The 13,531-nt window shown below is 47.2% G+C and overlaps 2 protein-coding genes across 5 annotated transcripts in view; one reads left to right on the forward strand and one right to left on the reverse strand.

Moving 5' to 3' along the window:
* The first annotated feature begins 754 nt into the window (after positions 1–754).
* Positions 755–10,304, forward strand: Spaca6 (sperm acrosome associated 6). Of its 4 annotated transcripts, none has more exons than XM_021149624.2 (9): positions 755–1,748; positions 2,568–2,645; positions 6,450–6,518; positions 7,081–7,104; positions 7,868–7,945; positions 8,024–8,130; positions 8,446–8,602; positions 8,673–8,886; positions 9,376–10,304. In XM_021149624.2, the coding sequence occupies exons 1-9, from the start codon at positions 1,490–1,492 to the stop codon at positions 9,407–9,409; spliced, it is 1,020 nt and encodes a 339-aa protein (XP_021005283.2). In that variant the 5' UTR covers positions 755–1,489; the 3' UTR covers positions 9,410–10,304. The 4 variants fall into 4 exon arrangements, with proteins under 4 accessions (XP_021005283.2, XP_021005281.1, XP_029327504.1 ...); XM_021149622.2 differs by having other exon boundaries at positions 8,676–8,886; XM_029471644.1 differs by having other exon boundaries at positions 7,868–8,130.
* A 1,841-nt stretch (positions 10,305–12,145) lies between these two features.
* Positions 12,146–13,531, reverse strand: part of Has1 (hyaluronan synthase 1) — an 8,130-nt gene continuing 6,744 nt past the window's right edge. Inside the window, exon 4 of the mRNA XM_029470866.1 lies at positions 12,146–13,120. Coding sequence (XP_029326726.1) covers positions 12,445–13,120 — 676 coding nt within the window. The 3' untranslated portion in view covers positions 12,146–12,444. The remainder of the gene's footprint in view (positions 13,121–13,531) is intronic.

The following is a 13,531-nucleotide window of genomic DNA, read 5'->3' on the forward strand; positions in this document are numbered from 1 at the left end:
TCCCACCTGCAACTGACTTTGGCCTAGTGGCTTCCCCTCTGGGGGCTCCTGTGTGCAGGTAGTGACCTCATTTCTGAGTTGGGAGGTGTTGAGGAGACAGGGTAGTAGTTGGTGTCAGTATTCCTTGACCATAGCTATCACCCCAAAGGTTGAGAATGGTTTTGGAAAAGATAGGATTATTCCAAGAGAGCCATGAGGATTTCTGATACCCAGAAGGCCTTTAACTCAGGCCTGGGATATGAAACCTTTAGGGGTTACAGAAGGGGCTCAGATTGCCAAGACAAACGGGGATACATCCTTTCTGCAGTCCAGAAGTCAGGTCTCTAACCAGATTGTCTTCTCTAAGGGAAGTGCCTGGTTGGACCCTGAGTCTGCTGGGGAGGGCTATGGGGTGGAGGAGAATGGTGAGGGTTAGGGACTGGACCCCTGGATCTGAACTGAGGAGTATTGAGAGCAATGGCGCCAGGGTCTGCATCCCTGGATCTGTGGGAGGGAGGGCTGTGACCAGTACCCCTTAATCTAAGGGAGGAAGCCTTGGGACTGAGGGAGGAGGGCTGAGGTCTGGATCTCTGGCCTTGAAAGAGGGGGCTGGGGTTTAGATTGTGGGGCTGGGACTGAATTCCTGGGTTCCTTGGGGAGGAGGGGGCCGGGGGCCCGGACTCCTGGGTCCTGGCACCCACCCGTAGAACCGACCTTGCGGGGCCTTCGCCGCACACAAGCTCGTGTCTGTGGGTCCGTGTCGGGGGCTCACCATCGCGGCTGGGACCTCCCCGGCCCTCCCCACCCTCCCTACTTCTGGTCTCCCATCAATCCATCTGTCAATCTGCCCACCTGCCGCGCCCCCCGGGCTGAGGTAGGAGGTTGTATAGTTGAGGAAGACACCCGAGGAGATCACTATACGGCCTCCTAGCTTTCCCCAGGCTGCGCCCTGCACTGGAAGGGGCCGGCGGGGACCCCAGGTCCACACCACTGGCCAAGAGTTCCTGATAGGAGCTGGGGTGTCTTCTCTGTTCACATTCTATCCTATCCCTTTTCTTTGCAGTCTCTATGCCATCTTGAGATTTTCGAGTTTTCTGTCTCTGTCTCTTATGCCAATGTCTCTAGGGTTCTAGAAGCTTCTGTTTCTCTAGTGCTGTGAATGTATCTCTGTGACACTGGGTTTCTGAGCTTTTTGAGGTATCTCCTGGTTCCTTTCTATCTTCTGGGGCTTAGGGTACCTCTGTTTCTGTCTCTCTTCCCCGTTCCCACCTCTGGGGAAAAGGGTTTTTCTGGTCCACCTTAGCTACATTGCCGGCCTCTGGGTCCCTGAGACCCTTTAACCTGTGAGGACGTCCAGGGTCACAGGTGAGGTTCTTGGGAGCCTGGCGCCTGGCTCAGCCACAAATTTAGGGATTTCAGGTGACCCCTGGCAACCTTCCTGTAGATGGAGCCTGATGCTTGACCATCATTTGAAACTCAATCTCTGATCACAGGCTCCCCCTCCCCCACAATGACCTCACAAAGGTTACTATCTTCTCCTCCGACCCAGAGACCCTCTGTTATGGGTCTTATTTCTTTAGTAGGGAGCACTGTCCTGTTGTTCCTGCTGATCTTCAGGGCATCCACGTGGGCCTGTCTCTTCTGCTTCACTACCTATGAGGAACGCCTCCGTGTCTGCCAGCTGTTTGTGGGCAGAGAGGAAACCAAGATAAGCCTGTGTAGAGATGAGCTTGAAGGGGCTTTTGAGGATCTCAAAGACACGAAAATCAGTGAGGAGCCCCTCCTTCCTGAACCAGGGCCCTGGGGAGGGGAAGGAGATTTCTTGAGCTACTCCAAGAAGAAAAGCCAAGTACAGGATCATGACATAGACACAGAGAAGAGAGACAGGTGGAAACAATGGAAGGAAACAGGTCCAGAGTGGGGTGGAGACAGAGAAAACAGTGCCTCAGAGAGAGTTTAAAGACAGTAAGGGAAAGAGATGGAAAAGTAGAAGCATTGCTCAGAAAGAGGATATGGATTGGGAACACAGATGAGTGGGGAGATTAGAGACCTGGAGAGAGGAACAGAGAGCTAGAAATCAATCCAGAGAGGTGATGAGAGACACACAGAGAGTAAGGTACATAGAGATAAGACAGGAACAGAGACCCAAAGTGAGGGACGTATGTACAGATACAGAGAGTAGTTTCAGGAAGTATAGAGAGACAGTCATCTAGAGATAGGTGGGACAGAGACCCATGGGGTTGGAGTAAAGATGTAGATGAGGAAGCAGATCCAGGGTACCAGGTAACAGGCCTAGAGAGAGAGAGAGAGTAGATGGATGGAGAGATACCAAGATTGAAGGTTTGGGTTAGGGTTAGGGAAACACACACACTCACACTCACACACACACACATGCACACACACACACACATGCAGAGAGAGAGAGAGAGAGAGCGCTCTAGATGGGGCACATAGAACAATAGACTGGGGCTATAGAATCTGGGATGATCATAGGGCTTGGAGATATTCAGCCATGAGTCGGACATAGAGAACACCATGGAACCAGGTTTGTGCCATGGTGTCTCAGCCTGCTTCTCATCTACCTTCAGACTATGATGAGAGGAGCTACCTGCATGATGAATTTACACAGATGACAGTTTCTCTTCACGAGAAGGCTGCTAGACGGGGTGAGTGTTTTATGGACTACGTGAAGGCATAAGTGGTGGGGAAAGTCATCTTGAGGAAGTGATACTGGGAACCTGTTTGAGTTAGGTTATTTGTTGAGAAAACTCCAGAGATGAGGGGAGTCAAAGATGGCAAGGAACTGAGGGAAGTAAATAAGTCACAGGGAATCTGAAGCTTTTGTGGGGCCAAGTACATGTGACCTATCTGGGATTCTCACTGTCAGGACTCTGAAGCCTGGATGTGTTCCTGCCTCTCAACCTGGGTTCCAACTACTCACCTGTAAGATAGAAAATTTCTTAGGCTCTCAAGATTGAGTCATTTTTGTCATCTCTGAAGGTGGAACATTCTCATGTCCTAGGGTGAGACATTCTCTTTATCTCCCAGAGAAGTCGGAGCTCATTGGGAAGGAATGGTTCTTTTTTGAGATAGGTGTTATAGAAGATATGATCCCTTCAAACAAAATAGACACACACACACACACACACACACACACACACACACACACTACTCATGGCTAATGAAGATAGGTTAGGAAGAGTGGAGATAGCCATTCAGGGGAAGACATAGACATAGTCAGGGCCATACTCCTCCTGGAACATTAGAGAAAACAGTACACATGTAGTTGTATGGAACAGACAAGGATCTGAGGATATGAATTTCAAAAAGATGTGATTAACACTAATCACACCAGATGCTCCCAATGCTGGGCACACAGTCTCTTAAGTATATTAGATAGTAGTAGTATGGCTGTGTGAGAATTCCTTTTTGTTTGTTTATTCATTTGAAGGATAAATTGGCCATTCCCAGAATCTGGGAGTTCAAGGCTTTTTTTTTTTTTTTTTTCTCAACTACAATGGTTCATTTTGTTCCTACTAAGTTTTTTATCAGAGGCCTCCCAAACAAAGAAAGGGACCATTTATTCAGGAGTGTCCAGGACTATCCAGAATTTTCTGTGTGTCCAAAGAAAAATCAGAGGAACCTGAGAGATGGAAGGAATGTAGAATGCTGGGATATGGATACTGTTGTTGACTGGTCATGTCTCCATATTGAAAACTTGGAAAAATAGACCAAGGGTAGCTTTTGGGAGTAGGAGAGCTCTTTCTAATGTGAGACATATTTGGGGGCAGGTGAAGGTTCTGGTTAGAGAGGAGGTGGTCTGATGCAGATCTGAGACCATAGTGAAGAGGAGTACTACTGTCTCTAGATCATGCTCTTGTGGTTAAGAATTGGCCCCAGATTCTTCATTTTGATCCAGCTTCTTGACTCTGGTACTTCTCCTTGTAGATAACCCATAATGGACCATGCTTTAGTTAATACTTCTTACTTCCTCTTAACAGTTTCATAGACACATGTAGTTTGGTTTTACCTTCCATGCTGTGACAGAATACCTGGTAATCAGCTTAATGGAACAAAGGTTTATTCTTGATCACTGTTTGAGGGTATAGTCCATCAGGTCAAGAAGACATGGCAGGAGTGTGAGGTGTCTGCATACACAGGAAGCAGGGAGGGATGAATGATGGTGCTCGACTTTCTCCATTTGATTCACTCTGGAACTCCAGTCCATGATATAGTACCACCCATATACAGGGGGCGCCTACCCACTCCTCCACAGGTCCAGAGGCTGGTTTCCATAAGGATTCTAAGTCCTATGAAATTGACAAAAAAGATGAACTTTCATACTTGTCTAGGGTCCCCCCAAAGGACCTCATTTTAACCTCTCTAATAATGCTGTCTCCAAGTACAGTGGCTTTCTCTTCCATAATGTAATGGGGATTAGGATGTCACGTATGAATAGGGTTGGGGGGTATACACTGTCATATCCATTTCTACCAGAAGGCTGGTCTCTGGAGAGCTCCAGCTCATGAACTGGTGGTATTATGGTAGTTAGAATTAAGGCTTCTGAATATTAAAATGTGAAGGGGTAGGAATGAATGGTGGTTTGTGTAAGGAAGGAGGGGCACTTGGAAATGCTCTTTTTAAAGGGAATGGTGGTCACTGACCTGCTAACTACTGCTTTATGGCACTGTAGCCCATGTTTTACAGTTTTGTACATTTTCAAATGTGTGTGTGTGTGTTGGGGTGGGGGTGGGGGGTTGGTGGATGTGTGTTCCAAAGCCTTTGAAGGCCAGAAGACGAACTTCAGATGCCCTGAAGTTGGAGTTACAGATGGTTGTGAATCTCCTGACACACGAGTACTGGGAAACAAAGTAGGATCCTGTGCAAGAGCAGTTCATTGGTTTAACTTCAGAGCTATCTCTTCAGCCTCCTTCCCATTTTAAAAAAAGAGATATCAAGCTTTTATATGCTGTCCCAAAGTCATATATTGGCAACCAGCTCATATGCAGAAAAAGAAATAAGCTGGGTGTGCACAGTGACGGTACATACTTTTAATCCCAGGACTTGTCCCACAGAGGCCAGCCAATTTCCAAGTTCAAAGCCAGACTTTTATACAGTGTTCCAGGACAGCCAGGGCTATGCAGAGAAACTCTGTCTCGAAAAACTGGAAAAAAAAAAAAAACAAAAACAAAAAAAAAATTGTCTGATTTTTATCAGACAGGTGATGCATTTGGGTCTAAGGCCACTTCTGTTGACCTAGTTCCTCCTGGACTCTAAAATTCACTCAACATATATTTCCCTGTTTTCTTTTGTGTGTTCTGAGGATGCAGTATTCAAGAGTTCAGGGAACATTGAGAAGAGAGGGTGGAAATATTTTTAATCGCCAGAGTTCTACGAGGACTAGACAAAGTGGTGTGTCCTGGACATGACAGGACTAATGTTCTGCTGTACACAAAGCCGCTGTGGTTGCCTGCACAAGATCAAGTCTGTCAACATTCCAGCACTGTGGGGGAGGGGCTCACAAGCCTTCACCTCTAACTGAGGCCATACTTATAGTGGATGGCTCTTGCAGGAATTAGAGCCAATGATTTTCAAGGGTGCATGCAGTCCATGGTAGATCTGTAGGCTGATCATGCTCTAGGGGATGTTCAGCACAGATTGAACTGAGTGGTTATTATAGTAAACAAACAAACAAACATGAAGAGGGTTGGGAGGAGTAGGAGGTAGGTAGGTTTTGAAGATAGAATCGGAGATAAATATAAAATATATTGCAGGCATGTATGACGTTCTCAAAGAACAAAAAGACATTGATTAAAAATATATCAAATGCCAGGTTTGGTTGTGTGTGCCTTTAATCCCAGCACTGGGGAGGCAGAGGTGGTAGGCAGATCTTTGAGTTCATAGCCTGCCTGGTCTACAGAGAAGTCCAGGCCAGCCTGGAACATAGTGAGCCACTGTCTTGAAACAAAATGCCAAAAAGACGGACTTAATCCATTAGCATATGTAAGCATCTAAATGACATATACATCTGTATAGCTGCAAACTGGTGGAGCCTATGTACACTGTGCACAATGAGAGATAGGGGTGGGGGACTTAGTACAGAAGTGGTGTGATCAAAACCCTTGCAGTGATAGAGAATGGTGGGGAGCTGGGCAAAAGATGTTTATAAATTAAAGAGTTCCAGGTAACCTAGAGATAGAAAGTGGGCAAGAGTTCTGCAATAGAGAAATAGGAAACTGAACCAGCATAGTAGGGCTCAGTAGGCCCTGCAGAGGATTTGATCATTATCCTCCCATTTCCACTAAGACATAAATGGATAGTTCTTTCAGGAGGCAGAAAGAACACTTGGGAGAAGTTTGCAACCCTTCCCTTTGTATCTGTGGGAAGAGGAAACAGCCTGTGCTTATGAGGGAGGCAGCAAGACCCAGGGAAAGGGGCTCTTAGTACAACCACCCTGCTTCATCCTTCAGAGCCCTTTTGGCTTGCCTTCAAAGATGCTGCTAGAAAATTGAAGAGGACCATTGAACACCTTAAAAAAGGTAAACCAGCCTCCAACTCCATCCCCTGCAGACATACCCCATACCACACAGGTGGGTGTTCTGAATCCAGCCTAAATGCTGGGAACAGTGGATTTCCTATTCTAGTATAGTTCCTATGGCAGTCCTGGCCCACATCTACCCCAGCCTCTTCTGAGCTCTGTTTCTGGCTCTGCACTCAAAAGCATCCTCTCTAGGTGGTGCTTCTTTGGCAGGGCCTTCTAATTAGGTGCTGACTCCTTAAAGGATTGGTTGCCTGGGATCTACTCCCACCCTCAAGGGTAATGAATACAAGGCTGGTTCTTCTTCAAGGCTTCTTTATCCCCACCACATTCCCCTTTTATAACTAACTGCAAGCCTTAAGCCTGGTGATGCACTTGGCCTTGCTCTATCCTTTTGAGTGAAGCTCCATGGACTTAGCCTTGCACCTTAGGAACAATGCATTATGTTCCCAAGTGCTGTTCTCTAGAGTATAGGGTTCCCTGCCTATATCATCTTATGGAGGTGCTTTAGGTAGGTCCCTCTGTCAACCACCTGGGTCTTAATGCTTTCTTTCTCTCCACAGCCCCGGCCTGCATCCCTCCTTGTGGTAAGGAATTAGTTCCAAACTCAAAACAGCAGGGGAAACATGATGGGTGGAAACCTGGAATTTAAGATCGAGACAATGAGTGGGCCTCAAATCCAAAGGAATCCAATAGAAAAGCACATACACTAGGTACTGTTCAAAAACCTATAAGAAACAGGCCTGGTGGTTCAGGCTTGTCATCCTAACTACTTGGGGCCAACTCAGGAGGATTACATGTTCAAGGTCAGCTTGGGCTACAGGAGTTCTAGTCCATGCCTGGTAATTTAGGGGGACCCTGACTAAAAACAAAAACTAAAAAGAATGCTGAAAATACAGCCCAGCAGTGGAGTGCTTGCCTGGAATACTCAGTGAGGGGTTGGAGGTGTGTCTCAGTGATAGGTCCCCTGCCTATACTCTACAAGAGGGGTTCAGGTATGTATGGCTTAGTGGTATAGACTACTTACCTAAAATTCCCATGTCGGGGGAGTAGGAGTATGTTTAAGTGGTAGAGAGCTTGGCTACCATGCATAAATCCATATGTATTGTTCGCAGTGGCTAGAACAACAAAACACCACATTTATGTTGTAGCAAACTGGCTCAATTGGCCACACAAGCCAGAAGGTTAGCCAGGGCCTTACTGGACAGAGATTTAGATGGTGCAGAAAAGACTGAGTCTGTCTTCCACCTCCTCAATAAAACCCTAGGAGTTCTCATAGATTTAACAAGGTTCAGAGAATTGATGGGAGACTTCAGGGGGGGCCCTCCACTCCTGGTCTCATTTCACTAGGTGTCCAGGAGGTGGCTAGGCTTTTCCACTGCTCGGGCTGCTTTTCCAAACTCTGCGATCTGCCTCTAGATTGTCCAGGTGAGAGGGTGGGCAAGGCTGGGATGCCACGAGGAGGGGCTTGTGCGGACTTACAAGAGCTATCCGGCCTCTTTCCAGTTCAGGACATGTTGGTGAACCGAGGGGACCAGGCTTTGTTTTCTTGTATCGTGGCTTTCCAGTTGCCAGAGTCGGAGATCACTTATTCCTGGAAATTTGTGGGAGGTGTGAGTCCGGAAACAGGCAGCTGGAGGGCTTGGGAAGGATGAGGTTCAGTTCAGTGTAGGGATTCGGTTTAGTGCAAGAAGAAGGGTCGGGGAACTAGGGAGAGATGGAGACTAAATATATGGAAGACCCATGCTCAATGTGCATTGTGAGTCAGGGTTTAGGGAATGCCCGGAAGGGTTGCTTAGTGCAGCCAGTAGAGCCAGAGGCTTGCGAGCTGAGTCAGTGCTTTGGGAGGGGGCGTGCATTAGAGCTGGGCAGGGCTTTCCGTTCCCGGTGCATTTAAGCACTTCAGCCTGAGCTCTGCCGTCCTACAGGTCCGAACTAGGGACGTTACCTACTTCCGTGATATGCCGGGGGCTCACGGGTACCTAGCACGAATACGGCCAGTGCAACCCAAACATGGTGGGACCTTTTCCTGCGTGATCCTGCACGACCAGCGCCCCCTGGCGCGGCTCTACTTTTATCTGAACGGTACGGGCGGGGTGAGGATATGAGGGAGGGCGGAGGGCGGAGCTCCGCTCTCTTAACTTGTGAGCTCTAGCAGTGACGGGCCCTCCTCCGCCTGAGGACACTGAGCTCCAGGTCACGTTCCGGGAAGTGATGAATTGGACGCCGGCGGAGCCGGAAATGATCCAGCCCTGGAGGCCCAGCCTAGGCGAACTACTTACCAACCCCCAGGCTCTGACGCTTGGCAACCTATTCCTGCTCGCGGCCACCGCTGCACTTGGGTCTGCCAGTGTTACTCTGCTAGTGTGGTGAGTGCCAGCTAGCACTGTCCCCCCGCCCCCCCCCCCGCCCCCTCAGCTCTTTTGGTCCACACCGCAAGCCTCTTCCCCTAGACTCTGGAGTTCAGACCCCAGCCTCCTCCCTCATTCCTAGCAGTCCAACCCAAGTCTTCTCTTAGACCAAGTCCAAGCCTAGCTCTCTTCCCTCAAGACTGCAAAGTCCAGGCCCTAGCCTACCTTCCCCAGAACCAGGTTTCTAGGTTCCAATTCAAGATATCTAGGCGTCTAGTCCCCACCCTTTAAGACCTAGGGAGCCTAACCCTCTTTTCTCAGACCCAGGAGTCCAGGGCCTAGCACTTCTTCCCCGGATCTAGGAGACCAGGTCTGTACTTTCTTATAACGCATGAGTCCTGATTCCAAGCCTCCTTGGAAACTCAGGTCAAAGCTCCTGTGCACTTTGAAACCCAAGTGTCTCTATCACTGGGCCTCCCTATAGTTCAGACTTATTTGTTTTCTCAGGCTGTTTTTTCGATGGTACTTAAGTGGCAACTAGCAAATCCTGATCCTACATCTGTCCTGGAAATAAAGTATATATTTTAGTTCGTTCGTGGGTGTTTGCTTGCTTTTAAAAGTCACTGCTTACCACCGATAGGTGAGGACCTGACAAAATACCTTCCAAATACTCAGGTGAATATGGTGACGGGATACACACTATTTTAATTTGGGAGGCTCATTCTGGAGGACTTTGGGCATCAGCTGAAACCCTTTTCTGTTCTCTAGCAGATTTCTTTATATTTCCATCCTTAGAAAATACCCTCAGAGTACTACTATATGGTAACTGCCACCCATAAAAAACCAAAATAACAAAAGACCACCACCAACAAAAAAACAAACTTTCCCTAACCTTTTCTTTATATCAGAAAAAGCACTTACAGTTTTCTACTAGCAGAAACCACTGAGCAACACTCCCAGCCCTTCACTGGGTGAATTCTAGGCAAGAGCTGTACCACCATGCCACACCCTATCCATTGCTGAAGTATTCTAGGAAGTAGCTCTATCACTGAGTTATACTTCCAACCTCTCTCACTAGGCAATAGCTCTAGCAGTGGGCTACACCTCTAACCCCTTATTGTGAGTTCTAGATAAGTACTATACAGCTGGAACTACCTGCCTAGTCTGGTTTCTTGCGTGTGTGTGGGATTGAATAAATATGTGTACATGAATGTTCATGTAGAAGCTGGAGGTCAATACCAGTGCTATTTGTCAGTCAATTCACTGTTTTGTTTTTTTGTTATAGGGTTTCTCAATGGCTGAGACTTGCCTGGCTAGGCTTGCTGGCCAACCTTTGTCACCACCTCAACAGCTCTAGAATTTAAGTGTAAGCTTTTTATCTGCAGATTCTAGGGATGGACTCAGATATTAAATACTAGTTTCCAATCCAGTATTTTTAAGTATGTCACATTGGGTTACTTCTCTGCTCTAAATCCATCAATAGCTTCCTGTTGTCATTGAAACCAAGTCTAATTTCTTGAGAAAACTCCCAAGGCCCCATATATTCTGGCCCTCATTTTTCTTCCCTGCCTTGTCCCTACGAAAGAAGGAAGAAAGCTGTCTATCCTACCTTGCAATTCTGTTTTCTCCTTGTGGCATTCATTAAGATTCTCAGTCACCCCAGGATCTTGGCACATGTTTCCTATTTACAGTAATGAGTTTTTCCACTCTATCCTCATGTCCTCTTAGTCCCCTGACACCTCCCTACTCATTTCTACCATTACATTATCCCTGTAAATGACCATGACAACCCTCCAAAATCTGCACTGTTTTACTGTGTACTTTTATCTCTTCTCATATCTTCCTTGTTACTTTTCAGGGGGCTTTAGCTTCAGTCCCCTGAACTTTGAGAGTGCTGTTATGTGTCTGAACCTTCACCCATGCTCTGCCTGACTCTTGAAATGCCTTCCCTTTGAACGTGAACTCATTCTCCACGTATTGCACAGGCCCCAGCCCACAATTCACTTTCTCTGACTAGTCCCCACTCCTTATACACTCACCCTGCATCCCCTACCTCCATGTTCCATGTAACATGATTGATGATTAGTTTTTAAGATGGAGTCTTCTTTAGCCCAGGATCACTTAAAACTCACATAACCTTAAACTTTTGATCCTCCTGCCTCCACCTCCCAAGTGCAGTTATCACAGGTCTGCACTAATATATGTAGTTTTTGCAGTGCTGGATTGAAACTCAGTTTCATCCATGCTAGATAAGCACCTTAGAAGCATCCCTAGCCTAGAACAAACAAAACAAAAACAGAAGGAGCAAGTTGCTGAGACTCCTCTGTTTCTTTTTAACACTCAAGTGTTGAAAACATCCCTCAGTGGCAAGGCCATGGTTTTAGCAATGCGGATATCATTAATAAACTTAATTTGATGACCAATTTTGTGGAATGGGAGATAGGTGCAGTGGGAGTGCTGATCATGTGATTGGCTTGGGTTTTCAACAGTGAAAGTCAACATTAGTCATAGGGAAATGGAAATCAAAACCACAAAGAAAAAACAAACTGCAGCCACTGGGACAACTTGTAATTAAAATGTTAGGTAATAAGTTCGGGGAGAGACATCAAAAGGCTCATCACATTTGCTAGCAGTGAGGTGAAACAGAGCAGCCTCCGTTGTAAAGCCTGCTGGTTCTTACCAGAATTAGATTGGTGAGCAAAGGACTTACAGTGAATAATGAGAACCTAAGTTCAAATCTGCAGAGCCCATGTAAAATTGCACATAGTCCTGATTTTCTGTAATCTTATTTCTCCTATGTCAAGGTGAGAAATTTTTATTGAGTGATAGTATGAGTACTTTTTTGTGCAAATGGGTTTGCATGCCTGTTTGTTCATCCTCCTGCCTTCAACTTCCAGGTGATACAGATTCTAGGTGTGCATCACAACCTCTGGCTAATAAATGAGTTTCCTTTAATTTATATTTAAGATGTAGAGTGCTTTGTCTACATGTACACGTCTGTGCGTTATACCCATGGAAGCCAGAGAAAGATGTTGGATCCCCAGGAATTGAAGTCACACAGGTCGCGAGCCACCATGTGGGCACTGGAAATTGTACTCAGGTCCTCTGGAGGACAAGTCAGTGCTCTTAACTGTTGGATCCCCTGCTTTAATAGCTGTTTTCTCAAGATAGAACCTAGTTTCCTAGGAAGGAGCATGCCCCGTTGAGGCTCAAAGATCCATCACACTAGATGGGGCCTTGTGTCCCAAATTCTCAGTGACAAAGTGGGAAGAGGCTCTTGGAAGAAAATAAATAAAAAATTTATTATATAATCTTACAGTACAAACATTAAATAGCAACAGGGAGAAAGTGGAGATGTTCTGCCCCTGATCCTACAATCCCACTCCCTGATCAATAAATTACCCCTCCCCAGAGACCTAGAAGTCTGAGTTCCAATACAGTCCATATTGAAGAATCTTAAATAACTCCCTCATTTCAAAGAGAAGGTAAACTGAGTCCCCAGAAAGCCATGACTCTAGGGGGTGCCTCACAAGGACTCCTCCTTTAAGAGCCCTCAGCTGCATCTTCATGCCCACATCATACTTGGACACGGTAACCACCGCTCCGACGTCTGCACAGCCTCCTCACACCTACCCAGTAGATAGTCAACATTACCACCCAGTAGGCCACATAGGCACCAGCCCCAGCAGCAAGGTGGTAGGCTTCAGCTGCTCGGGATGGGCCACTCCAGTCAGCTCTGGCCTCCTGGGCCACACTGCGGGCCAGGCCTCCAAGCAGCAGTAGAGCCCAGAGTGCCAGGGGCAACACGGGGACATAGTTAGCAGCCAGTTTCTTCCGGCCCGAGGTACCCCAACCACTTTGATTCATGGTAACCAACGCCAGGAATTTGGCAGGCAGCAGGCCGCACATGTAGAGAGGTGCATAGAGTGACAGTAGCACCATGCGCAGGCAGCCACGCAGCCAGGCTGCAAAGGCTGCCTTTGCCAGTGCCACGCCCTGCACACAGAGCAGCACCCAGAGCAGAGCCCACGGGCGCCCTGCATAGAAGAGCCTCAGCACCGTGGCAGCCACGAAGAAAGGGAAGAGGCCCGAGACCACCGCTTCATAGGTCATCCATGCGTGGTGGCGGTGCCACCACAGAGCATTGTATAGCCACTCTCGGAAGTAAGATTTGGACCAGCGGGTCTGCTGGCTCAACCAACGAAGGAAGGAGGAGGGCGTCTCTGAGTAGCATCTGGAGCGCGAGGTATACCTGACAGGCACAAAGGAAGAAAGGCATCAGTATTTTTCTCCCTGGGGTCTGGGCAGGAGTTTTAAATTTTAAGATAATTTTATCTGCCTGAATATTTTGCCTGCATGTATGTATGTGTGCTATATATGTTCATGGTGCCTAAAGAGATCAGAAGAGGGCATCACAGAGTTATAGATGGAGTTCTAGGAGATTGTGAACTTCCATATGGGTGCTGGCAATTGAAACTAGGTCCCTTCCCAGAGCAAGGTGTTCGTGCTGTCCAGTTGGCAGAATTTCAAAGTGACCATTTTCACTACTATTGGGGTCTCTCTCTTTTCCTTTCCTTTCCTTTCCTTTCCTTTCCTTTCCTTTCCTTTCCTTTCCTTTCCTTTCCTTTCCTTCCCTTCCCTTCCCTTCCCTTCCCCTTCCCCT

The sequence above is a fragment of the Mus caroli genome, chromosome 17 (genome assembly GCF_900094665.2).
Source record: "Mus caroli chromosome 17, CAROLI_EIJ_v1.1, whole genome shotgun sequence".
NCBI lineage: Eukaryota > Metazoa > Chordata > Mammalia > Rodentia > Muridae > Mus > Mus caroli.

Coding starts and splice junctions, on each gene's coding strand:
- Spaca6 (XM_029471644.1), top strand. CDS start 1,490: ATGACCTCACAAAGGTTACTATCTTCTCCTCCGACCCAGAGACCCTCT. Junction 6,519..7,080: donor CATTGAACACCTTAAAAAAG/GTAAACCAGCCT, acceptor TTCTCTCCACAG/CCCCGGCCTGCATCCCTCCT. Junction 8,131..8,445: donor CCTGGAAATTTGTGGGAGGT/GTGAGTCCGGAA, acceptor GCCGTCCTACAG/GTCCGAACTAGGGACGTTAC.